This window comes from Chionomys nivalis, chromosome 6 (genome assembly GCF_950005125.1).
Source record: "Chionomys nivalis chromosome 6, mChiNiv1.1, whole genome shotgun sequence".
In the NCBI taxonomy this organism is placed as follows: domain Eukaryota; kingdom Metazoa; phylum Chordata; class Mammalia; order Rodentia; family Cricetidae; genus Chionomys; species Chionomys nivalis.
In genome coordinates, this window is record NC_080091.1 from 57,340,880 (window position 1) to 57,367,949 (window position 27,070).

Consider the following 27,070-nt stretch of genomic DNA (forward strand, 5'->3'; position numbering starts at 1 on the left):
AATTTCTGATTGTGGGAATGAAACACGCTCATGAACATACATGGATATTTGGGGTTGGGACAAAGGGAAGTGGTGATTTGAACTGGCTGTCAAAGTTTAGGGAGGATGTCCGGAGGGAAACGTGGGCAGGGTGACCGAAGGTAAGGCTGCATGCTGACGGCGTTGGCGGGGCTAGCTGGGACGCTGTAGGGAAACAGGCTCTTCTAGGTCAAAGGAAATGAATTAGGAAGACATAAAAGTGGGAATGTCAGCCTCAGCCTACTAAGGCGGAGCTGAGGCATGTGAGGAACGACTGTGAGTCTGCAGCCTTAGCAAGTGTGGCTCTCAGAGGCCATCTGGGAAGCTGCAGCCTGTGGGCCTGTCTGCAGGGAGCCAAAGGAAGATTCAGGGCCAGCTCTGCACCTCCTCGCCCTCCACAGGGGTTAGGGTATCAGGGTATTTCCACAGAATGGTCCTCCCTGGAATATAGCATCAGTGGTCTATGGGAAACCAGAAAATATAGGTATTTAATTACAGGGTCCAGTGAACGTAGGCTGTAGAGGAGACTGAGGAATTAATGCCAGGCAAGAACACCAGCTCAGACCAGGTGGTCAGGGAAGTGGGCATTTGAGCAAAGGCATAAAAGAGGCAAGAAAGCAAGCTGGAAAGAGACTTGGGGAAGGAGCATATTAGGTGGCAACTGTCACTCAAATGTCCCAAAGTGGGGCTGAACATGGTCTGTTTAGGGAGAAGCAAGCAGGCTCACGTGGCTGGACAAAAGCATGCCAGGAGATCAAGTCAGCAAACGCCACATGACAGGGTGGTTTGATCCCGAGCAGCAGAATGAGGGCCTTAAAGGGGGCATGAGGTGGGCAGCCTGTACTGCACAGGCGGCCTGGAGAGAGAGGGGGCAAGGGTGAAGTTGGAAAGCCACCACTAGGCTGTGGCCAGAGTCCAGGAGGGTGGGGACTTAGACCACAGTGCCAAGAGTATACGTGGCAAGGAGAGATTGGACACAGGTCATATACAGCTGAAACTGTAGCCAGCGGCCCTGGAAGGGCTCTTCCCTTAGGGTGTGACAGAGAGGTGTTCTGAGGGTGGCCCAGGTTAGCCTGAATGTTAACCTTCCACCCCACCCCACCGCCAGGTGGTTGATTGTTTCAGTGAGTTCAGGAATGAGTCAGACACACAGGGGACATAAGGGATAATACCCAGTCCTTTCCCCAAGGAAACAGACAACAGTAAGTTCTTGTCCAACCACCTATGCTCTATGGCCAGAACATAGCAGGGACAGGTATGTAGAAGGACGTGGCCAGGCCTTGGCACAACACACCTGAAGGCTGTTAACTTTTGATCTGGGTTGGGCTTGCTCAGCAGGGCCAGATGAAAACCTGCCAGTTGTCCACCAAAAGTGCAACCAGTACCCCAGCCTGGACCTGGCAAAAAGGAGAGTCTGGGGGTACTCAGACTTAGCACAGGCTAAGCTGGCAGCAGCGGGGACTTCAGCCATTCTCCTGGAAAACCCAGGCACAGGGGAGTTCGAATCTTTTCACAAACAACAAAAAAGATGAACCCAGATAGGGGTGCCAAAGTTCAGAGGCAAGACCATATAGGACATGAGATGCCTGACTCAGAAACCGCTTCCCAAGCCCTGAATCAAGGGGACTGCGGTTTATAAAGAGGCCCAGACTTAACAGGTGAAGCTCAGATGGGGTCTCCTGATACTGTCTTGTGTTTCAATTGACCCTTGTGGGGCTGTAAAGCAAGTGAGAAGTCCCCCCCCCACGTCGCTAAGAACAAGGCCCCCCCACCCCTGCCTGGCCTCGCCTCTAGGCCCCACCCAGAGCCCCGCCCCAGCCCACAGCCTCTTCCAGAACAAAGGTCGAAGCAACTCCCACAGCCGGCTGCTTTTCACTCAGGTGACTTCTTTTTTAAGGGGAGAGGTAAAATGGACTCATTTTTGTAAACAAATCATAGCTACAGGTGCAGAGCTGGTTTGAGAGGGCAAGGAACTCCCGCCTCCATTTGCAGAGGTTTTTAACTCCTAAGAAAGGTTTTCCTCTGTGCTATGATTTGATTAGATTGGTTCTCACACCAAAAGTAATGTTCTAAAGAAGGCGGGTGGAAAATGCGTGCCACTGTGCCATTGCTGGGCCTTGCAAGCAGGGCAGGGAACAACAGAAGAAAAGGCAGCTCCCATTTTCAGGGCGCCCTGAGAATGAGCCAGTTTATAAATGACTTCATTTCAAGACGTCCTGCTTGCAATTTGGTCATTTTTCAATGAGAAATATATACATTTGCAAAACATGAAATGGAATCATTAAGCCCTGATGAAGGCAGAGGCAAAGCAAAACCGGGGCTGTGTATGCCCTGTACTCCCTTCTGCTTGACAAATTAGGAATCCCTGTGGAAGGCAGTCCAGATAGGCACTGGCGAAGGGCTCTGCCTGGAGGAGGGTGGCACCCATTAGCAAGGGGCACAGAGCTCCCATATTCCAGATGTCTAATGACCCAGCTCTTCCCACAATGCACGCACACACACACACACACACAGAGAGAGAGAGAGAGAGAGAGAGAGAGAGAGAGAGAGAGAGAGAGAGAGAGAGATGCAAACATGATTAAACCTGAATTCAGTCTACAGTTAACAATATTCAATGGCACTGGTTCCCTAGTTTTGATACTGTGCTGTGATTAAAAACACAGTAGCAACGGGAGAAGCTGGGCTGTGGCACAAAGGACTTTCTCTACCATTTGTACAGTTTCTCGTGACTCTACAATTAGAGTAAAAAAGAGTTTTCAAGATGCCAGCTCTTTAATGCATTCAGCAAGAACTGAGGACCTACACACACACACACGTTTTTATTCTATATAAAGTCACTTTGGAGCCTTACCAAGAAACTACCCCAGCCACTGTTCATCCAAAAGTCCCATCTCAAAGGTGAGAAAAAGCATGTCACTAGAGGAAGAACACAGAATCATGTCCTTCAGTCACCTTCCCCCATAGCAGATCTGGAAAAGACTAGGCATGAGGAATGGACTGTGGAAAGTCTGTTGTCATGGGCTGTGGAATTCGTGCACCTGCCAAGCCAGCCTGGGGGGTTGGGCCACAGTCAAAACAAGATCAAAGTCCTCAGTGCAGTCCCACTCCCTAGCCCAGAGATTGAAATTTGTGGGTGCATCAGAATCTATTTCTAATGCTGAGTCTGCTCCATCCCCAGTCCTAGGCAGACGAGGAACATCATAGGCCTCCCTTCCTGAGGTGGAGGGGGTGCTGAGGAACGACCCAGGAGCCTCTGGATGGATTCTGTATGGGCTGTTACACATGGCATTTAGGATAAAATGCAGAACTGAGACTCGCCCATCAGTGTGGCGGCTTGGTGCTGAGGACTGGCAATGGACTCAGTAGACATCGCTTGATTCTGAGGGGAGGATCCGTTAGCCTGTTTTATAGGTCAGGAAACAGAGGCTAGGCAAGTTCTGCCTACACACTCAGAAGTGGCAGGCCCCAGCCACAAGCTGCCACCCTGAGGTACAACCTCCCTATCTGGTACAAGGATTACTTTTGGGGGTCTCTCTCATCTCCTCCAGGATAGAATGTTTTTTCTTATAAATAATGAAAGCTGTGGGGCTTGCTGGGGAGCCAGTCTTTGTTTCAGTGACATTATTGCTTAGAAGCAGCTCAGAAGCTCTCGAAGGTTCCCTTCTCTCCTTCCATGGCCCCTTGATTCCTTTCTGTCTTTCATCTTCCTCCCTATTCTCCCTTAATCTTTCTCCTCTCTTTCATTTTTTTTATTCGCTCGCTTTTGTCCCCAAATTCAAAATGACAGATACAATGGACCTCTTCACTTTCCTTGTCTTATTAATGCTAACTTAAAGAATTTGCTTTCAGGACCCGGCATGATAGCTCAGTGGGTAAAGGTGGTGGCTGCCAAGCCTAACGACTTGAGTTCAATCCCTCAGACCCACATGGTAGAAAAAGAAATGACTCATGCAAAACTGTGCTCTGATGTCTATGGCACACACACGCACACACACTCGCACACACATGCTCACGCACACACACACTCACACATACACACACTCATGCACACACATTCACACACATGCACGCATACACACTCATATTCACACATACTCATGCACACATACTCACACACACGTGCGCACACACTTACACACACATTCACACATGCACACTCAGAAGCACTTACACATACACACTCACACATACTCGTACATACATACTCATGTACGTACACACTCACACTCATGCACACACACTCACATACACACTCACACACATACACACAAACTCACACACATACACACAAACTCACTCACACACATACTCTTACACACAAATATACTCATACACACACGTAATTTATGAAAAAAAATTCACACCTGCTGTCATTTGATGGCACTGGCCATCTGAAAACACAAGAATTGTGCTCTGCCAGGAGGCAAGTGACCTACCACTTTCCAGAGGACACTGTGGGATCCTGTTGGCCCAGAGGCTCCAAATATAGTCCACGTTCCACTCCAGGCACACTTGATGGTCTTTGAAAGGCCGTTCAAAAGGTGGGACCGTCTGCAGCAGGGTGTAATTCTTTGCGACTGCATGCAGCAAATTCTCCTCCCCTCGGACATTCAAGCCCCTGCCACTGTGCCTATGAGTTATCCAGGCACGTAGGATCACCGTGGACACAGAGATGGGGTGTCTGATGAAGTAATCATCTCTGTACACCATAATGCTTGGGAACTTCACGTGCACAATTTGTGTCCTGCTGGTGTGAAGATGTTTCTCGTTCCTCCACCTCTTCTTGTACACGGGAATGCTACTTCTGAACTCGGACGAGACGACTGCTTCCAAATGGACAACACAAGGCTGAGAGCATAAATACTCCACGGAGACTTCAGAGACATTGCGCACGCTCCCTTCAAAGGCAGTAAAATAAATAAAGTCTGCGTACGTTGCACCCTGCTCAGCACTGGGCAGCACCGACGTCGTCAGGGAAGTCTGCCTGCCCAGAGATGGCACAAAATTCTGAAAAGGAGAGAGAAAGCAATACAGAATGCTTTAAAATATTATCCTATTAGCACATTCAGAGATTGTTATTTTCTTGACATTAAAAACTATAGGTCTATGTAAAGGCGATGAATCTGGGCAGTGAGAGATGTCAAAAGCACGGCTATTAGACTGGGAAAAAAATCAACACACATATGCAAATGAAGACCGGATCACACTGGCCTCTCTCCTAGGCTCAGGAACATCTGCTGATCAAAATCTGGCTTTCAAAGCTATGTGGCAGCCAGTCCTGAGCTGGCTTTCTGATGGACAAGGCTGGTCCCTGGCAAAGGTAAGAGCGAAAGGGTCCTTAGAATGAAAGAGGCAAGCCAACTTCAGACATGCACAAGCTACTTCAAATGGGGGCCAGACACTGCCAATCAAAGGGCTGGAGGAAAGCTGAAAAAGCATCACCAGGGAACATAAAAAGAAGGCCAGCCTGGTGTACGTATCTCTTGTAAGTGTGGAGCCAGGACAAGCCTGCCAGGCTGGTGGCGTGGCTGGTGGTCTCTGCTGCTCCACACTGGCAAGCTTGGACCACAGCCCTGTTGTTTCACTATACCTGATGTGACAGAAAAATTCTAGCAGGATGCCCACTTGGTGGCTTCTTTATAAGTGCCCAAGTCCTCCCCTCCCTGTGTGATTGTCTTCCAGAAATCTGAGGAGCTTGGTTACAAAATGCCGGCAAGTTGCGAGACTGAGGTCATGAACTACGGCTAGCTGAGCCCTTCTTGACATGATTTTGTGACTCAGGTGTCCAGAGCAAACAAGGTCACTGTGACCACTTCACACCCATGTTGATGGTTAGAACTGCAAGAAAAAAGAAAGTCCTAAAAGGCAAGCATGGGTGATGGTGTGGAGAAACTGGAATCCCTGGGCACTGCAGGTGGAGATATAAAATGGCGCAGATCCTAAGGTAAAACTAAAGCCACTTCTGTTTTTCAGGGGAAAAAAAGAACTATGTGATCTGATCCCATGAGTCCTCTTCCAAATATACCCACAAAGTTGAAAGCAAGAACGTGAGGACGTAGCTATATGCTGACACCCATAGCCACACTCTCCCCAACAGCTAAAAGCAGCTCAAGTGTTCATCCATGATGGGAAGAGCCGTCTAAGTGCACTACAACGGAATGGGATTCGCTAGCCTACATAAGATGGATGAACTTCAAAGATATGTTTAGTAAGATAAGCCAAACATAAAACAGAAGTACTGTATGAGGCACTTAAGGAGAAGGTAGAGGAGTCAGCCTCGTGGGGGCAAAATGGAAAAGGGACTGCCAAGGTCTAGGGGCAGGGGATGGGTGGTTCATGTTAGAGTTTCATTGCAAGGTGATGAGAACGTGCTGGAGGCAGAGAGAGGTGGTGGCTGTGCAGAATGTGAGCTTACTTAACACCACAGAACTCCACGCTTTCAAACAGCAAGCTTTATAAATACTGTATCACAATTTGAGAGGAAAAGCCATTTCATTTGCCAGCTGTGATGATGCATGTCTCTAATCCCAGCACTCTGGGGGCAGAGGTGGGAAGATCCTGCAAGTTTGATACTAGTGTGGTATACCTAATGAGCTCCAAGCCATCCAGGGTTACAAAATGAGAACTTGCCTTAAAAATGGGGAAAGGGGGTGGCAAGATGGTTCAGTAGGCAGAGGCACTTGTTGCCAGGCTTCATGACCTGAGTTCAATCCCAGAACCTACGTGGTGGAAGGAAAGAACAGACTCACAGAATTCTCTCTGACTACCAGGCATATGCCATAGTACACACGCACACACACACACACACACACACACACACACACACACACAATAATAAATATAATTCTTAAGAATTTAAAACTACTTTGGTCTTACAAAGAAAGAGAAGGGGCTCTTTTCTTTGTTCTGGCTTAAAGCCATAGAGAAGCAAAGGGGGAAGAGAACCGAATTCTTGCACCAGGGAAACACACCTGTCAATAGCAGTCAAAACCAAAACAAAACAAGAAAACAAAGCAAAGCAAAACATAGCAGTATGCCAACCAAACAAGGAACACGCCCAGTGCAGTCAGCACCAGATGCATGACTGACTGGGGTCTAGATCAGCTTAGGGAAGAAATAAGATTCCATTTGGGCTTTGAGGGGTGAGGAGAAGTTCTGGGGACAGTGCAAGGGAGAGGCTGACAGTGGCATTAATGGCACAATCGGAGCAAGCGGCGAAGAACCCAAGGGTTCAGGAGAAAGCAGCTTGGCTTGGCCACAGAACAGAATAATGGCAGAGGTGCAAGCAGCCATGGGAACCTGAGACGATAGAGAGCATTTGTTCTGGGAAACAGTGAGTGGCAGCCCAGGGCAAGAACTCTTCCCTCAGCATGCAGGCTTCTGTGGAAGGGGTGCGGTTTTCTTTTGGACTCCACGCACACGGGTGAGAGTGACTGTCAAGCAGACATATGAGGAGCTAGTCCTAACTCAGTGATGAGTAAGGCCCCACTCACGGAACAGAATAGCAAAGTAAAGTCACGCAGAGGTAGCATTTTTGACCTATTAGACCCTCAAGATCAAGGTCAGATTTCGTCTTCCCCTGGCTGCAGGGGGGTGAGGAGGAACAGCAGTGTGTGGCTGGTGGCAGTCATTTCTACAAGGCAATCGCGCAATACCTACCGAAAAGGTAAGTGCAGTCACCCGCTGGCCCAACAACCCCACTTGTAGGAATTTATCCTACAGATACACTAGCTCTGTGGGAAAGGGTGTAAGTACAGATTATGTCAGCACTCTCCATCTCAGCAGAAGAGAAAAGGTGCAGATGTCCATTGCTTATGTAAACGAAGTACTTCCAACCCTGGAGCTCTCTGTAGCCATGAAGAGACTCAAGATCTTCACACACAGAGGAGGGGACTGTCTCTGAAGGGTACTTTGGGTTTGGAACTCTGGTTGCTCTTGTCATTTTTAAGTGGGTTCATAAAGTGGGTTACAGAGCACACAAACCCATACATGGTATAAAAAAAAAAAAAGAATCACTTGAATACACATAGCATCCATTTCTCCCATGGAACATGGAAGGACGAAGTGGCCAGAAAACAGAGAGAGAGAGAGAGAGAGAGAGAGAGAGAGAGAGAGAGAGAGAGAGAGAGAGGTGTTGCTATCTCATTAGCTTTTGCATTCTTAGTGAGGGTCCACAAATGGCCGAAAAGGAAAGGAAGGGCTGGCTGTTCCTTTGCATTCATCATGGGAAACCTGGGGGAAGAAATCTGGAAGGAGTGAGGACAGTTCAAACTGCCCAACCCCTCTGGGAGAGGCTTGTTTCCTGCACTACTTACAGTGGCTAAATTACAGGGAGAAAACACCCATAAAAATAATCTTGTAGCTGGAAGTGGAACAGGAAAGCCCTTGGTGATGGCTGGTCCTGTCCTTCACTGTGAGCCCTTGGTGATGGCTGGTCCTGTCCTTCACTGTGCAGAAGATGAGACAGCAAGCATACTGCTGCATCTCTCATCACCCCACTAGAGTGGACTAGCAGGGCTCAGCCAGTAATCTGGCTCTTTCTTCACCCCCACCCACCCACCAACACAATGCCTACCTCAAGCCACATCATGGAAAGACAGATCCACCGTTGCCTGCGAACTCTGGGCTGCAACCTATTCCTTTTGCACAAATAGACGAGCCAGTGTTGGTCCATAGGAAGAATGCATTCATTTAACACCCAAAAGAATTTCCCAAGAGCCAACTGCAGTGATATTTTGTTTGTAATCTAACAAATAAAGCTCGCCTGAAGATCAGAGGGCAGAGCTGAGCCACTAGTCAGCCACAGAGGCCAGGCAGTGGTGGCACACACCTTTAATCTCAACTCTTGGGAGGCAGAGGTAAATAAATCTTTGTGAGCTCAAAGCCACCCTGGGCTACACAAAACTGATCTAGTATAAAAGAGAAACAGAGCCGGGAGACGGTGACTCACATCTTTAATCCCAGTACTAGGGAGGTGGAGATAGGAAGGGGGTATGACTGGGCAGAGAACGAAATATAAGGCAGGAAGAGACAGGAACTCAAATGCAGTCTGAGGATGCAGTCTGAGGAATAGCAGAGACAGGATTGCTCCTTCAATCTGAGCATTGGTAGAGGTAAAAGATCTCTTTAGTGGCTGGTTGCACGGCTTCTCTGATCTCTCAGCTGTCACCCCCTAATATCTGACTTTGGGTTTTCATTTATTAAGACCAATTAGAACTCGTGCTGCGCCAACAGTCCTTGGTGCCTGTGGAACTAGGTTAGAAGAACAGCAGACAGGTGGACAGCGCATCTTATGCTCAAGTGGTGCCCCAGATATTTCCCCACGGACATCCGTGCAAGGAGCTGCTCACTTTGTGAAGCCAGACAAGGCCCAGTGTCCGGAGCCTGCCTTGGTACAGTGCACACCATAGCGTGTTCTCTTCCAAAGAACGACTCCCAATCTCAGTCTTTCCGTGCCTCTCTGAAAAACTCACCAGGTCCTGTTTTCTTGCTATTTTTTTTTTCCGTAGCACATTTTTTCAACGTTAAAAGCAGAGAACTCTCTTTTAAACAGAAATGCGGGAGGAAAGCCATTCGGTTCTCCCTGAAAAGTGTGGTTCCTAATAACCCAGTTCATTATTTTACATCTGATTGCTTGAAAATGCGCTCATCACACTTTTCTGCATTAATAAGGGCAGCGTGCCACGGTTTGCCTGGAGTGCTACACTCGTCACACTGTGGCTGAGGGAGGTGGAGTCACACCTTACCCTCCACCTCTCCAGGGCTTTCCTTCCAAATTCTGTTTCAAAGAAAATGTCTGAATATTCGCATGCAGATGAATGTATTTTCATCTGGTTCTAAGTCTTGTGTCAGCAAAAGCAAACAAAAAAGGGTGCAGATCCTAGACATATGTTCTCCAGCATGAGAGGCAGGAGGCAGGACAGCCACTGTGACAGGCTGGGAGAACAAAACAGACCCTGAATTCCAAAGCCTTGCTATTTAACAAAAGGCTGTGAAGGGTTTTATTAATGATTTTACACTGGTTGCATGTGAAAATTATAATACTTGGATATAACAAATTAAATAAAATATATCAAAATGAATCATACCTGTTCTTGTTTACTTTTTCCAATGTGGCGACTACTAAACATAAAATTATAGATGTGGCTGGAATTGTCTACAGATGGTGTTATTCTAGATTGGAGATCATTTGGCTTTTTCTATTTAAAAAAAAATTACCACATGATAAAAACCAGTCATCCTCAGTTTCTGAGAGGCACTGGTTCCCAGGCCCCAATAATATGAACATCTGTGGATGTTCAGGGACCTTACACAGTACAGGGTAACTCTGACGAATAGATTCTCATCTGTGTGTACAGGGGCACATGCATGCAGCTGTGTGTCCACGCATACGGATGTGATAGCCAGAGGTCAACCTTAGCTATTGTTCCACAAGCACCATTCATCTTAGTTTTGTTTGGTTGGTTGCGTTTTTGTTTTTGTTTTTGTTTTTTTATGTAGGTGAGGGGTGTTGGGTTTGTTGTTGTTTGTTTGTTTTGTTTTTCTCAGACAGGCTCTCTCATTGGCTTGGAACTTGCAAAATAAGCTCAGCCAGCTGGCTAACAAGCCCCTGGTATTCTCCTGTCTCCACTTCCCCAGGACTGGGAATAAAAATACACCTCATCATATACATTTGGCTTTGTTTGATCATTTACAGGTTTTAGAGGTAAAGTCTAACTATGTTACCCTGGCTAGTCTTGAACTCATTAAGATCAGGCTAGTCTTGAACTCATTATGTAGACCAGGCTAGTCTTGAACTCATTAAGACCAGGCTAGTCTTGAACTCGGAGAGATCTGCCTGCCTTTGTTTCCTGAGTGTTGGAAATAAAGTTATGTACTCCCATGCCTGGTCAATACTCAACTTGTTTTTACATGTGTTCTGGAGATAGAACTCAGGTTCTTGTACTTATGAGGCAAACATTTTACTGGTCAAGCCATCTTCCCCACTCCCTTGCTGTATATTGCAAATGGTCTCTAAGTGATTTATGTCTAAGCTGTATAAATGCTTTGTGCATATTTCCTGTATTATACTGTTTCAGAAAATAACAACAATAATACCTGTACATGTCCAGTACAGATGCAATTGTTTGTCAAACAGTTTTGACCCTTGATTGGTCCAATCCCAGGGACTTGAAAGCCATGGGATATGAAAACTGACTCACATGCGATCACTGTGGCAGGAAAGGAGCCAACAGGATGACATATAACCGAAGGAAATTGCTGTCCCACACTACTTTTGTTCACAAACAGGCACACTGGCTGGGTTGGCCTGTGGTTTGTCAGCCACTGCTCTACAACACCGAGCTTTCTTCCTAGACAGAGTTCTGAAGCTCTGAGTGATAGAAGCTGAGCCCTGAATGGAGTTACTGTGGGAGAGAAGGGATGGAAAGACTCAACTTGGCACGATGACCCAATGAAGCTTGACTATGCATTTTTTTAAGGCTCCCAGGTGAGAGGTGTTGACATCCTGCTATGACTTCTTTCAGAAAAGATTCGAATTGGATGCGACCCTGACGCTAGGCTGTGCAGAGAGATAGTTTGAGAAGAGGGAGAAGGGCGTTGGCAGTTGGTGTGTAAGAGGGACTTTAGGATGAGGCCATGTCTGTAATAGTAGGGGTATGCTAGCCCCAGAGAGGATCCAACAATCACTCTATGTGTTACGTGCGGAACATTGGCCCACATCCTTTGAGAACCCTGAGGATCTCCGTCTTTGGGACATCTTTGCAGTGAAGGAAGCTGGCCTCTTCCGGGCTGGAGAAGACCCAGAGAGCAGCTGCTCCACCATGAGCTGTGGCTACCTCTGCTATGTACAAAACCAACACCGATTAGTAACACATCACACTCTAAATATTGATTAAGCCAAAGCTGATTTCCTGGCTCAAGTCATGTGTGTGGTTGTCAGCTGCTTCCTGCCAGGAAAATAAAGCAATTAACTCGAAGAGTCCCAGCTTCAGGCCTGACACGTGTCCAGGCTTCATAGGTATTTTTCTGTGCCAGGGCATATTAACATAAACTAAAAAACCTGCCTGCACTTTCCCTAGTCCAGAGACTCCTAAGCCAGAGTCTATATCCTTGTTACATCTCCAGATTCTAAAAGAGAACTTGGCATACAGTAGGAATTGTGTGTTTCCTGAAAAAAAAAAAAAAAAAAAAAAAAAAAAGCAGGTGGGAAAGAGCACCTGCCAGGTGTTTTGGTGGTCAATCTCCTGCTACAGCTTCACGGCCCTGGCAGGTACCTAGACATCAAAATATCTGATCCGAACTGTCCTTCCTCGCTGTCCCATGTTCTCTCATAAGTGATATCGCCAGCCCACCCCTCACTCAGCCTCCTTGGTCTCCTCTGCAGAGCTCCTGACATCAGCATTGCCAGGAACCTGAGAGGTCACGGAAGTACCATCAACTGGACCATTTGGGGTAGACTCTCACAGCTCACTCACTCCTCCTGACCTTTCAGACAACGACTCTATGACCTGGAACTTTCCCATGCCTCCACAAAATTTTAAAACCTACTTCTTGAATTAAGAAATTTCCCACCCCCCCTCCACCTCATTCATGCTGGATCCTGGTTCCTCTGGTGTGTTCATCCATGTTAATATGATAATATAATAGAACCATATCCCCACACTTGGGTTCCAGCCTTGTGGGATGATGCCGTAAAAGAAAAGAGAAAAACAAAAGGCAAAACCGCACACAGCTCAAATGCTCTGTGGCTCTAAGCAAGGCATTCAGGGTGGGAAGGGGGCACTCCTGGCCCCTTCATATCATGCTGTGTAAGCGACCATACCAATGTTCCACTCCAGAAGCTAAAGAACCACTCTGCACACTCGGGGCTGGGAAGAGACTCCAGAGTCCTCAGATAACAGGTTCCGGCAGGCGGGAGCCCCAATAAAAGTCAGATTTGAGAATACCACGCACAGTCAGAAAACAGAAACCTTTTTGCCTTTGTAACTGTGTACTGTAACATTTTTATAAAATGAAATAGATTAGTTAATGCGTGTTCATGATAGGAGCTGTGAAAATGAAGTCTGGGACTGAAGTGGTCAAGGCTGTGTACAGCCTGTACATCTATGTCTGCACTACACACATACATGTGCCTGGTGCTCATGGAGGCCTGAAGAGAAACACCAGGTTCCCTGGAACTGGAGGAACAAACTGCTGTGGACTGCCATGTGGATGCAGGGAATTGAAATGTTGTCCTCTAGAGTAGCATCCAGTGATCTTAACCACTGAACCATCTTTTGAGTCCCAATATGAAACCCTTCTATAAAGGCATAATACCATTTGTGAGATAGTAACCCTCATGTTTCAGGTGCCCCCTCCAAAGGAACTCATTTCTTACAGGTTGTTATTCTGCTAGTCAGAAAGCATCTCTATAATGTACCAAGAAAATATTAATTTCAACAATCTGATAATACATATTTGATAACAATTTCATTGCAAAATACTTAATTTTAAGTAAAATATTTAATTTCTTTATCAAAGCATTGTCAAAACATTTCCTAAGCCCCATGCTCAGTGGATTTCAAAGTGTACAAGCTATTTCACACATAAATGATTATAAGTTTAATATTATTTATAGATAGGCTCATAGACTAGGTTTCTGAGCAATATACATAAAGAGACTTTACATAAGTATGGTGATTTCAGGTTTCTGTGAGATGTCAGGCTTCTCTGTGAATAGAGGTCCTCTCTTCTTAGCAAGGAACAACGGTTGGAACTGGATTGAACTGGTCTGAACCAGCTTGAACCAGTCTGAACCGGCTAAAACCTGTCTGAACCAGTTCAAACCGGTTGGAACCGTTTCGAACCAGTTGAACCTGGTTCAAGCAGGTCGGAACCAGCTTGAGCCAGTCTGAACCGGTCAGAACTGGTCGGAACCGGTCTGGACTGGCCGGAACTGGTCTGAGCGGCTTGAACCAGTCTGAACCGGCCTGAACTGGTTTAAACCAGTCTGAACTGGTCGAAACCCGTCTGAGCAGGTTTCAACCGTCTAAGCTGGTCTGAACCAGCCTGAGCCAGTTTCAACCAGTCTGAGCCAATTTGAACTGGTTGGAACCGGTCTGGGCCAGTCTGAACCGGTCAGAGCCAGTTTCAACCAGCCCAAACAGGGTTGAAATGGTCGGAAACCAATTTGAGCGGGTCCAAACCAGTCTGAACCGGTTTGAACCAGTCTGAGCCGGTTTCAACTGGCCAGAACCAGTATAAACTGGTTGAAACCAGTCGGAGCCGGTCTGAACTGGTTTGAGCCGGGCTGAACCGGTCTGAGCCAGCTTCAACCAGTCGGAGCAGGTCCAAAATGGTTTCAACCGGTCGGAGCCAGTTTGAGCCAGTTCAAACCAGTCTGAACCAGTTTAAGCCGGTCTGAGCCAGTTCAACCATTCCAAGCCAGTTTGAGCCGGTTTAAACTAGTTTGGACTGGTCTGAACCGGTCGAGAGCCGTCTGAGCTGGTTTGAATGGGTCTGAACCGGTCTGAGCCAGTTTGAACCGGTCTGGGCCAGCTTGAACAGGTCTGAGCCAATTTCAACTGGTTGGAACTTGCATGAACCAGCTGGAAACGGTTTGAGCTGGTCTGAACCGGTTTAAGCTGGATCGAACCGGTCCGAGCCGGTTTCAACCAGTCGGAACTGGTTTAAACCAGTCAGAACCCGTCTGAGCTGGTTTAAGCCAGTCTGATCAGTCCAGACCGGTCTGAGTCCATCTGAACCGGTGTGAGCCAGTTTGAACCGATTGGAACCAGTCTGAACCGGTTTAAACCTGGCAGACCCAGGTCTGAACCTGTTTAAACCGGTCTGAACCGGCCCAAACTGGTTTAAACCGGTCGGGGCGGTCTGAACTGGTCGGAACCGGTTTGAGCCAGTTGGAACCCCGTGGGGACCAGACTGAACCGGTTTAAACTGGTCAGAACCGGTTGGAACTGGTTTGAAACCTGAACTCATTGATTCAGCCTGGGCATCAAGGACAGATGAGTCCATATATTCTCTGAGCAAAGAAACAAAAGTGTCCACATGGGCTAAATTTCTTTTAGGATGAGTGCGTTTGATTCCTTTAAGCAAATCAATAAGGAGTTGCTTTGTTCAAATAGCCCTGTTCCACAGAGCTGGGAAACTGGCTTTCTTCTCTACATGGTCCACTAGGTATTGAAGGAACGAACAGGGATGGGGAAATCTAAAATCATTCACTCTCACCACAGGAAGTTCATTTACACTTACCCGTGTGTGGGAGAAGATCAGATATGCAAACAATAATCACGTCTGTTTTTCTCGTTCCTGCCCGCTCATTCCATCCATCACCTAAGAAGTCCTTGGCTCAGAACTCTTTCTTTCCAAACTGCCTCAATCAAACTTTCATAGGTCAAAAAAGCAATTGTATTGGCTTTAAAGTCCCATTTTGTCCAATTTCTGCTGACTAAATAAGCAAAAAATTCTCTTGCTATCCACAAAGCAGGCCATTACACAGAACGGGCAATGATGTCAACATGGCCTTCACCATCAAGATCTGTCTGGGGAGACATTTCCCGTCAAGCGTCGTCCATTCCCAGACAGAGCCGTCCAGAGATGCACCATCCCAACAACAATCAATATTTCTACTTGTGTAAGAGAAACCCCTATTACTAGTTAGCCTGCTCTTCCATTCTGACTCAGACCCTGTAAGGGCAAACAGGGTTGGTTTTGCTTCCCTGGGGCCTACTGTGTGCTGACTACTGTGGCAGGTGCAGTCAATCTTTTCCTTTTCTTTCTTCACTCACTTCCTAGCCTTGTGTCTCTTGCCTTCCAGAAACACCCAAATGATACCCTCAGCTCACTTGACTTCCTGTCTCTACCCTTCGACTTAAGGTCAGGAGAACTGGAGACCTCTGTATCTCATCTTAGAAGTGGGAAGGACCAAGTCTCCCTCTGGTCAATCTTGGGGGGACAAGATAGTCTGTCACACAGTGACACGTGGGCCTGGGTGTACACGTCAGCATGAGTAAGCCATTCTCCAGGTAGGACAGGAGGCAGGAGCTGCCAAGGCAGAAGCTCGTCAGCAATTCCTCAACCTCTTCCTTCAGTTCCTCCCTCTGAGGGACAGGACAAGCCAATAGACAGAGTAACTGAATTCACTCTGGGCTATTTATGGTTTGCTCAGTCTATCCATCATCGCAGAGAATTGCTTGGGTTCTTTATTTCTTCTCTTACACATTTCCTATGGTTCCTGCACTGTTGGCAGTCAGGGAAAGCAGGGGGCAAAAGACGGGGGCCACAGCATGGCAGAGTCAAGACAATGATCTGATATTTGAAGGTTACCTCTGAATTTCAAATATCCATAACCACAGTTCCCCAAGCTGACGGTCCCTGACATTTTTGTTTTCTTAAACTTTTTATATCCTGTGTTGCACAACGTGAAAGGATAATGGATATTCCCAGATGGGTAATGGATGGGATGGACGCACTTACAGGGGTTCCGGTACAAGACTATCATAGCCGCCGTCTGCTAACGACCTCTCCATCTATCTGTGATGCTAATGTCCCTTTATTCCGTTGTCCCTAGTTGTCTGACAAGCCCAAATGTCCACGCTGAATACTTCAGCTATACTGCTGACATCAATATTGCCTACAGTGAGATTTACTTTCTCACTTAAGGCAAAAAAATTATTCATTTGAGACTAGAGTTCAGAGAGACAGTGTCAAGGGCAGGGCAAGGTAAGGTGAGGAGGGGAAGCATTGATGGTGTCTGGACACAGCAAGAGGTCACTCTGTGGGGCATAGCCCTGTGTGGGGACTTCTCTGCAGCAGTGACTTCAGCAGAAGCAATACATCCTTATGCTTTGAAGGCCCTCACTCTCCCTGGAGGCTGTCTGCATCTTGCCCTTCGGTGACCTCAGGATTTTCTGGTAGTCACTGGAACCAGACATTGTTTTTTTCAGAAATCTGCCTGACATGGCCTCATGACTTGTCTTTCAGGCCTCAACAATTATTTATGCTCTGGCAGTATCCTAGCTACAGCCACAGCACTCCTGTGACTTTGTCCCAGCTGATGAAGAAGGGAGGTGCCTTCCTCAGAACCCCAACTCCAGGGGACAGTCTCCCCGGAAAGGAGTGTTCATCAAGCTGCTTGCATCCCAGCCTGTGGGCAGGCTGCTATAAAATAGGAACGAACCCCAAGGCATCCGTGATTTGGCACTGTAGTGCAGCCTACCGCTTGGTCACCATCTGCTTGGGATACAATGATACACGCTCAGAGGCTGCACCTCCGTTTTTGCCTCACCCTTACCAATGGCAAATAGTTTCTGAGTTTACTTTTTTTTTCTTCCTCTTTAATATCCTGCTTCTATTCTGTGGTCTATCCTTCCTGCTCTGTATATTTTAGGTTACTTGAGACATGACCTCACATCCTGGACAGTTGCACCATAGCTGCTAATTGCTGGAGCTCTGCTAATGGACTGTACATTTATGCAAGAGGGGAATGGGCCATAAGAAGCAACATCCAGAAGCCAACGGGCTAGCGTAGGTCAAAGCGAGGGCTCTGGAGAGGAGGCGCTTGAGCTTCATCTCAGGTTGTCTGTGTGGCCTGCAGCAGCTTGCTAACCTCTCTGAGACTGCTGTCCTCAGAGAGGCGATCCTCACAGCTCCTGCCTCACAAAGGGTATTTCTGAGATTAACACTAGGCAGTGACCACATGTGAGTTAGCACAATGGAAGCTGTTAGGGCTTCTCAATTCTGGAATGGCTTTCACCACCAGCTCCTGGCTAGACATTCTGCTCCACCTGCCTGCCTCTAGCTCCCAACCAGTCAGCTCCTCCAGTAAGCACTCCAGGAGAACCCAAATGATAGCGCATCTTCATTGCTTCCGGGTCTCCTCCCTCCCCCTCCCTCCCTCCCTCCCTCCCTCCCTCCCTCCCTCCCTGTGTGTGTGTGTGTGTGTGTGTGAGAGAGAGAGAGAGAGAGAGAGAGAGAGAGATGTTTACATTTCCCCTAGATCACACCCCAAGCTCCTCCAAGATCTAGAGGCTCCACCTTTGGCAAACATCTCAGGAGAGTCCACCCCAGGAGAGCACAACCATCAGCATAAGGCTGGGCCCTCCTAACGAAGCACGAAGGCCTCCTCTGGAACCCAGCTTCATCTTCCTCAGGTGGGCAAACCCCTCTCAGGCAGTGCTGCACAGCTCTCTTGCTCACTCACGTCTGTTAGCAGGATGTTATAAGTCCCCCAGAAGGAAGCAGGGATGGTGCAGTTGCCCTCTTCCTCATCATGTCCTCATAACCACCCCTTCAACAACTACCAAGTCATTCATCCATGCTCTGCTCCCTAAGGGACAGTTCTACCTCACCACTTCCCTTTGTGGCTCCTACTGACGACTCCCCTATCCTGTCTCCCTTTGGGTCTGTTCCTCTAACCCCCCTTGGTGAGAGCAGAACATCTATACTTGATCCACCTTCTGTCCCTACCAAGATAGCCATTGGGTTTTACACTTGTTACTCTGATTTCATCAGCTGACAAAAAAAAAAAAAAAAAGTCATCCCCGCCCCCTGGCAAGGCCTTGAGATTCACACGTGGAACTTTCCAGATTACCTGCATGGACATCTTTCATGAACTGTTCAACTACATAAATTCTGTTTCTACACGAACCAGCAGTGCCCTGTATGCAGGATCATCTGTTTAAATGAAAACCCTGTCATTTGTCATGGCAGCTTTATTTATGAGTCTGTGTACTGTAACCCTATGGCATAAATATTAAATAATAACATCCCTCGGGCAAAAAAGAAAATCATTCCCATTACCTGGCAACTTCTTATAACAATAGGAAGTAAGCCCAACCACGAAAATTGGTATTGGCGAAATTCTAGAACACACGGATAAGCAAACATTGCTCAACAGGTAGAGGGGCACAATTACTATTATTATCATTTTTACACTGTCTTGATTCAAAAGATGAGACGCCAGGAAGCAAAGAGTGTTTAAAAGAACAGCAAACTGGGGTTAGGTGACAAAATTTCCTCAAATCCAAATTTCAGTTCCTGTCAGCATCTCCAAGCAGTTGAGCTTTCGAGAAGACCAGACTCCAAATACTGCCGGAGTCACATGTAACGGGGTTCTGGACAAGGGCATTGCTCGTTTTTTAAGCATTCTGTGAATTTCCTATTACATCAGTTTCATGATTCAGCATTTTCCTTTTCATTTATTTACAGTAATATACGGTGAGATAACCCAAGCTTTCGGCAGGATCCTGGAACATAAGGTAGTCTGGGCAGCAAGGGTGTAGCCTTCTGTAAATATACTACTGCTCAGAACTCAGGAACAAATGGGAGAAAGCGAGTCATCCAAAGAGCTGGGAAATATCTGGGTCTCAACTACTCTGGTATTTAAAATAGGTTACTGCCATCTAGTTCGTAAGTCTAACAGAAGGCAAGTAGTGTACAAATTGCAAACTGACGTGCATAAGCCAAACGCAGCTCTGAAATGACAACGTTTCAAGACACAGCTAAAGTCACCACTCTGGCGGTAAGCGTGGTACAAAGAAGTAGATTTTGTTCTGGCAGCTGCAACTTGGCTGGAGTGACCAAGGAGTTGAAGAGCCTCTGGAAACGCAAGGTGCGGTGGCACAGAACCGTCCGGGTCGGGAGGACCCAGTGAAAAAGTCAAAGGAGAGACGGGGTGGGTGGCAGGGGAGAAGAAGTTGGGGACAAGAAGGAAGGAAGCTTCAAGAAGGTGAATGAAAAGCCAAGCATGGGTGGGGACAGGGTGGGGAGTTACGCTCCGAGGGGCTGGAGACGAATACATGATAGGGAGGGTCCAGTGTCACTGAGGACTTGAAGGGGAACCTGGCTCTGGTCTTCAGCGAGGTCGTGAGGAAGAGGAATGGACTCCAATGAGAGTAGCCCGCAAGTCCAGTCCGCGCACCCGGGTACTTATCCCAGCTGCTGGGAGCGCCCAGGGCGCATTGACAAGGAAGAGAGAAAACTCGAGTTGTCGTGCCCATCTCCTGCTGTTGGGGTCCGCGGTCACCCCACCCGCCTGTCCCCAGGGCCCGGGCAAAAGGAAGGACCCGAGTAGGGTCTGGTGCTCACCAGGTAGCAGAGAAGGAGCAGCGCGCCTGCAGGGCGGCCACCGAGGCCCGGGGGGACACCGCCGCTCGGGGGGACCATGGCTGAGGCTCGGGGACCGAGCGCGGGCGGCGGGGGCTGCTGCTGCTGCCGCCGCCGTGGCCACCAAAGCCCCTCGTCGCGCCACTGCGTGGCGAGGCCGCCCGGATCCGGGCCGGAACAGGTCACCTGGTGCAGGGACCAGCCCCCGCCCGAGGCGCCACCTTCCCGCCCGCCCCCGGCCGGCGGCCCGCCGTGCGCGGGGCCACCCGCCACCGCCACCGGACCCACCGCCGCCACCACCGCCGCTCCCGCCGCCGCCCCCGCAGCCCCAGCCGAGCGCGGCTCCTCCCCGCTCGCAGTACCGTTCCCTCCCTCCTTCGGCCTCTCTGCCCAGCCAGCCTCCCCGGTCGCTCCCTCCCAGCCCCCGGCGTCCACCCCTAGGGGCCGTGGGCGCCCACGCAGGTGGGGACCGCGTGGTCCCCCCCCCACACCCGCGCCGCTGTTTGCCGCCGGGTCCGCGGGGCTCTCGGCCGCCCCTATCCCTTTCTCTTGCTTCCTCCTCCGCCCCTTCCGCGCCCTTGCAGTCCACGATCCCCCCCACCCACCCCCTCTTCTCTCCACTTTCTCCCTTTCCTTCGCGTCCTTTCTCCCGAACTCCCCTCCTTAACCATCGCTCCCTCCGGTATCTCCCGCCCGTGCCCACCCTGCTGCATGCCGCTCATTGCCACTTCGCGCCCGGGCACTGAGCAGTGGGGTTTGTTTGGTAGCTTGGGGGACCGGTGTGTGTGTGGTGTGGAGAGGGGGTTGTAGCCAGGGCGCCATTCCCTCAGGGCGGGGGCTGAGGGTGCTTCCTTAGAGTTGAGCCACACAACCGCTTGGCTTCTAAACCTTTGGGATGGATTTTGACCCCTGCCAACCTCCACCTGTCCACCTGCAGGGCTTGGGGCCGCTTTCTTGCTTGCTGTTTAGAGCCCAGGCTGTGCCCCACCCTGCCACCTGATTGGCGACACGTTCTGGATGTTTCCTCAGGGTTTTGCGCGGTGCCGCCGCTGCTGCCACGGAGCTCTTTGTTTTAATTGTCCGGAGTATTGGCGCCCAGAGCGGGTTTGTATTTGATTTGCATCCTCGAGCTCCAGCTCCCACTTGGACCGAGAAGAAAACGAATTAATTAGGCCAGTCCAATTGTACTCAAGTCCAGTATGAAAGGGGGTGAGGCCCTTGAAGTGCACAAACAGCTTTAAAAAAAAACAAATCAGGACAAATCCTAGACTTTGTGGAGGCAGAGTGGGACTGTTAGTAGATCCGGATTCTGTAGCCAGTCATAGGTGAGACGGTCATGGGGACAAGGCGAACAGCTGAGGGCATGGTGTACCTTGTAGTTCCGGGAACTGCTTGGCTGTCTTGCTGCTGAGAAAATATTGGGCGCGGGGAGACAACGGCTAGTGCTGTGAGATAGTTAGGCCATCTTGGAAAGTTTGCCCCTTTGGCATTGGTGTGGATTTGTGTGGATGGGAAGTATTTAATTGATTGGGAGTCACGGAACACTGCCCTTTCTCTGAGGAGCTGTAGCTACTGTTGGCCAGGCTTGTGAGGTTGAGTAAGGGTGAGGATAAGAAGCCCCAGAGTTGGTTATCCTGGCCCTGGCGACGCTGACTGGGGATATCAGCAGATAGTCGGGTCTCCCTTGTTCGTTTTTTGTTTCTTAAGTCATCTATGAGTTTGTGGGCGTGTGTAAGGCCCCTGACACCCTGATCACAGCTGGAAGGCTCTCAGATATTAGTTTGGTCAAAGGCACCTGGAGACAAAGCAGCTAGATGGTGGAGTGGCCCTGAGATCTGTCTAAGCGGGTCCTGGATAGGGTTGAGAAGGCTCCAAGTGCATGAATTTCCAGGTGGGTGACAGTGCCCAATCAGGGAGGCCTCACATTCTGAGCCATGGGCTTAAAGGCAGGACTCTGCCTGCCCAGCCAGCTGCAAGCACAATGAAGCACTTGGGAGCTTTGACAGATGTTGCCAGGATCCCTGTCCCACTTCCACAGAAACAAAGCACTTAAAATTCTCTGTGATGCAGGAAACTATTTATTCCATTTAGTGTCCAAGGGAACAAAAGATGGGGTGGCTTTGTCCCAGATCCCATCTGTATTTTTTCCATCAAAAGAAAACATACTCCACAGATTTTTTTTTCTGCCTCTCTCTCTTTTCTTTTTTGAGACAAGGTCATGATTCTATGTACCCACACTGGCCTGGAGCTTGAGATCCTCCAGCCTCAGCCTCCTGAAGGCAGGGACTGCAGGCAGGGACCACCACATGGCACTGCTAATATATATGCATGGGGAAATGTTGGCTTGTGTAAGAGAAGGGGGTGTCAGAGGCAAGACAGAGTCTGTGGGTGTCCACCTGTCTTCCCGGGCATTCCTCCAGTTTCTGTCCTTCCTCGTGGGCCCAGACTCCTATCCTTAGGGAACTGAATAGTCTCCCATGTGGCTCGCAGTTAGGGGCACATTTTCCAAAGCTTTGTGAACTTTAAGCAGCTGCATTTCCCCAAGTGTGTTCCACACAGGGGTGCCCACTGGAGCTAGGTGGCACTCAGTGTAGCCCTCAGTGTCCAGCTGTGCGTTCCTTTGTCTTCTGTAGCACTGAGTGGGAGCCTACTTTTTAGGAATTCAGAGGTGGGCGGGGTCTTCCATTTTCATCAGGGGCAATGGACAAGCTTCAGAGAACTAACCTAAACACAGTTTGGACAGTTTGCTCACCTAAAATATCACTTAGTGACTTTGTTGCCCGGGGAATGAGAATGGTTTGCCTGATGACTACTATATTGGAAAGAGGCGGAGAAAGGTCAGGAAGTCTCACAGTGACCTTTTGGTCCAGAAGACACAATCTCTTATTACCCTTGCCTCTGTTCTAGTAGATTATTTGAAGGGTGTGACATTCAGAAGAAAGCCCTTTGTTTGGGAACAAATGTATTTTCCCCATTGCCTTGCGGAAGAGCTTGAAATTCCATCATCAGAATTCTTTGGTTTGGATTAAGTTTTTATACTCCACTAAAATCCAAAGGCCCCCAGGAGGACACTGTTTGAATCTGGCCTCCCTTGTGCCTTCCTCAGTGTGAGATAGTTTATCATCTCCCCATTAAGGAGAGAGGGAGAGAAGAGCAAATCCATACCCAACCCTGACAGAGACTAAGGCAGTCAAGGGAGTTTAAGTGACCTTGTGGGAGAGGAAGCCAAGATCTAGAACCCTGAGGAGTAAGAAGATAGCCCCACTTTGAAAAAACCCTGCTCATCTCTGGGATCTGCAGGGACTACTCCTCATCCAGTTGTTCTCAAACTCTGAGGCACTTTCAGGTCAGCAAAATCTTAGGGAATGCGATTGGCCAGCTGGAAGCATGCTGAAGAAAGATATTTAGAAAAAGATCTAAAATACATTGTATTCTGTCAACATCATTTTATCAAAAGGACAAGGCTTAACCGGGCGGTGGTGGCGCACGCCTTTAATCCCAGCACTCGGGAGGCAGAGGCAGGCAGATCTCTGTGAGTTCGAGGCCAGCCTGGTCTACAAGAGCTAGTTCCAGGACGGGCTACAAAGCTACAGAGAAACCCTGTCTCGAAAAACAAACAAAAACAAACAAACAAACAAAAAAGGACAAGGCTTTTTATATGAATCAAAGAACTGGGGAGGTGGAGAGGGAAGGCAGTGCACACCTGTCAAGTTAGCACTTGAGAAACTGAGGCAAGGGGATCAAGAACTAAAGCCCAGGATAGGAAACATAAGACCAAGCCTGCCAACCCGAGTGCACTCCTCAGGACCTACGCGGAGGAAGAAGAGAACCAATTCCTAGCCATCCTCTGACCTCTGCACACAAATTATGACGCATGCCCTCCCCCAATAAATAGATAAATGTAGTAAACATCTGTTTTAATTGGGAAGCATCCAACACTGTAATAACAGATCATTTCAGCTCACAATAGAGAGTCCTGGAGTGGGGAGACGGCTCCAGCTCCACGGGTGAACATGAGGACCTGAGCTTAGAACCATAGCACCCACAGGAAAGCCAGGCTGTAACCCAACCACTGGGGAACAGAGACAGGAGGGTCTTTGGACTGTGCTGGCCAGCCAGTCTAGCTAAAACAGGGAGTTCCAGGTTCACTGAATGATGGAGAAGTAATCAAAGATGTCCCGTGTTGACTCCTGGCCTCCACACCTGCATACATAGGTGAGCACACATGTATATTGCACACACACACACACCATAAACACACACACATATACCACATAGATAGACAACAGATAAATAGATAGACACACACACACATACACATACCATAAATATACACACATATACCACATAGATAGACAATAGATAGATAGATAGATAGATAGATAGATAGATAGATAGATAGATAGATAGATAGATCCATCTTCAGATGGAATGTAATTTGTGAAGAACTCACTACTTGACTTTCTAGGAACTCACCTCTGACCTGGCATGGTCCATATGGGCCCTTGGAAACCATGCCCCAGGCAAAGGGCATACCTGGCATAAAGAGATCTGTCCCACAAAGGCACATGACCCCTGGGTTTTAAGAGGTGGGAAGGCACTCTGTAGACTGTAGCGTGTCCATTTTCCCTGATTCCCTCCTGTATAAACCCCCAGGGCCCAGGCAAAGGCTACTGACTCTAGGAAACCTTCTGTCCTAATTCGTGTTACTATTGTTGCTATGAAACACCAGGACCAGTGTAACTTGAGGAGGAAAGGCTTGTTTGGCTTGTACTTCATTATCAAAGGAAGTCAGGGCAGAAACTCAGACAAGGAACCTGGAGGCAGGAGCTGATGTGGAGGCCATGGAGGGACGCTGCTTATTGGCTTGTTCCACATGGCTTATTTGGCTTACTTTCCTATAGACCCATGGCCACCAGCTCAGGGGTGGCCCCACCCCAAGTGGGCTGTGCCCTCCCCCATCAATCACTAAGAAAATGCTCTACAGCTATGTCCAGATCTTGGACGTTCAGAAAGTGGAATCATTTTCTCCACTGGGGCTCCCTCCTTCCCAGGGACTCCAGCTCGTGTTGGGTTGGTATAAAACCAGCCAGCACACATTCTCCCCGCTCAGTTCAAAGGACAGTTGGCCAGTTCTCTCATATCCACTGGTCACTTCTCTCTAAGACTGCGCTTGGCTGGTAGCTTATTCTCCTAAATAAAACAGAAGGTGTTGGAAACAGGGCATGTTTCCTGAGCACTGCTGTCTGCCTACCACACGTCTTATGTGGTGGCCGTTCACTGCGTCCTTCTCGTTTGCTTGCCCCCTCCCTCCCATTCTCCTTCCCTCCCTGCCTCTTCCCCTCTCGCAATCATATAATCTCCCAGTCTGTTTCCACACGTGGGCCCCTTCTCTTTCCTGCAGTTTCGGTTATTCAAAGGGTGTTGGATGAACGGCACCATTTGTCTTTCCCATCAACAGAGAAGGGAAGTTTGTCATCAGCAGGGCTCCATCCCAGGAGGAAAACCATGGCTTTTCCTCTCTGCCACGGACCTCTGGGGTCCAGCTGTCCCCTGCAGGTCTCTTTTCCTATTTGACGTTTCCACTCTCTGCTGATTCCTAGAGTGTGTCCCCCACATTCCTTGTTTCAGATGCCACGCTTCTTACCACTCCCTGCGTGTTCTGTCCTTGGATCACCGCATCAGATCACCTTGTTATCTCCTCATCCTCAGCACCATCTTCTGAACCCGGTGCTATGATCAGCCGGTGCTTCCCGAGGCCGCAGAGCCTGGCCATTCACTGACTCCTTCTCTCCTTTGTTTGCTTTCCCCCCATTTCCCTTTCCTCCCCACCTCTGTGAGAAGAGCAACGAGGAGGGACTGAAGGGCTGCTGTCCTGGTTGTTTCTAGGGGTTGCGGAATGTCTCGGAATCATTCTGGCTGGATCTCTGGTGTGCTCCGGAATGAGCTCTATTTCTGGGCCTGTCAAATGAAATGTCGTTGCTCCTAGTTATTTTTGGCTCTTTGCCCTTCTGCATAGGTGCGCGTTCAGCTCAATTCTTCCCTCGCCCTGAGCTGGGGGAAACAGGCAGCTTCCTTTAGCCAAGCCTTTCCTGGGTCAGGAGCACCTGCGCCATCAACAGCTCACAACAGCAGTTTTCTGGACTGCGCAAGAGGTCTTTGGGCAGAGTACAGATGGGCTAAGGGGAGACACCTTCTCTGGCCTTCTTGGAGCATCAAAGAGTTTTGTGGACTGAAGGTGCCTAGGCAGGGTCCCTAGGCAGGCAGATGCGGGTGCCCATACCCTCATCATGCTTCCTGCCCCCGGTAAGCATGTTTTCCAATTCTTCAGCCATCCTCATGGGAACTTGGGATAAGATGGGGGCACTGCAGGCTCAGAGAAAGCACAGCAACACCAGCATCTGGGGAAGGTACCCAGGATACAGGAAGCCAAGGGTCTGTGTCTGTAGGCGTAGGGGCATCTTTGGGGAAGTAAGTTGAAAAAAAAGAGGATTTCAGTGGAGAGAGAGTGAGCAGGAACACACAGGTGCTGTTGAGACAGAGTGAAAGGGGAAAGTGGTCTGCACCCAGGAGACAAAGTATCAGTTAAATCATCAAGAAGAGACTAAGGGTACCCGAGAGGCCCTGGGAACGCAGGATGTGCCTATAAGTCACAGCTGTGTTTCGTAACTGACCCTACAGTCCTCCAGCAGACATTAGCATGGATTTGGGGCTTCTGATTTGTTGAGACTGTTCTGTATCAAGCCAGAAAAGAAACAGAAGCAGCGACAATAACAGCTAGACAGACACTGGTTAATAAGTTCCACATCCAATCATGAAAATCGAAGAAGGTGCCAACAAGACCCGGGTCCTCTTGGTGGCTGCTTTCTCTACTTCTTCCCACTAAGGCGAGTCTTCCGTGTTCTTATCAAATGTCCCTTTGCTATGCTCAGTCACCGCATCCCCACGA

At 48.8% G+C, this 27,070-nt stretch overlaps 1 protein-coding gene across 1 annotated transcript in view; it reads right to left on the reverse strand.

The window, feature by feature from the left end:
• Sel1l3 (SEL1L family member 3) overlaps nucleotides 1-20,359 on the reverse strand; it is a 113,310-nt gene extending 92,951 nt beyond the window's left edge. Inside the window, exons 1-2 of the mRNA XM_057771714.1 lie at nucleotides 20,104-20,359; nucleotides 4,455-5,025 (exon numbers count right to left, since the gene is read on the reverse strand). Of these exons, the coding sequence (XP_057627697.1) occupies nucleotides 4,455-5,025; nucleotides 20,104-20,181 (649 nt within the window). The 5' untranslated portion in view covers nucleotides 20,182-20,359. The remainder of the gene's footprint in view (nucleotides 1-4,454; nucleotides 5,026-20,103) is intronic.
• Nucleotides 20,360-27,070: the final 6,711 nt, after the last annotated feature.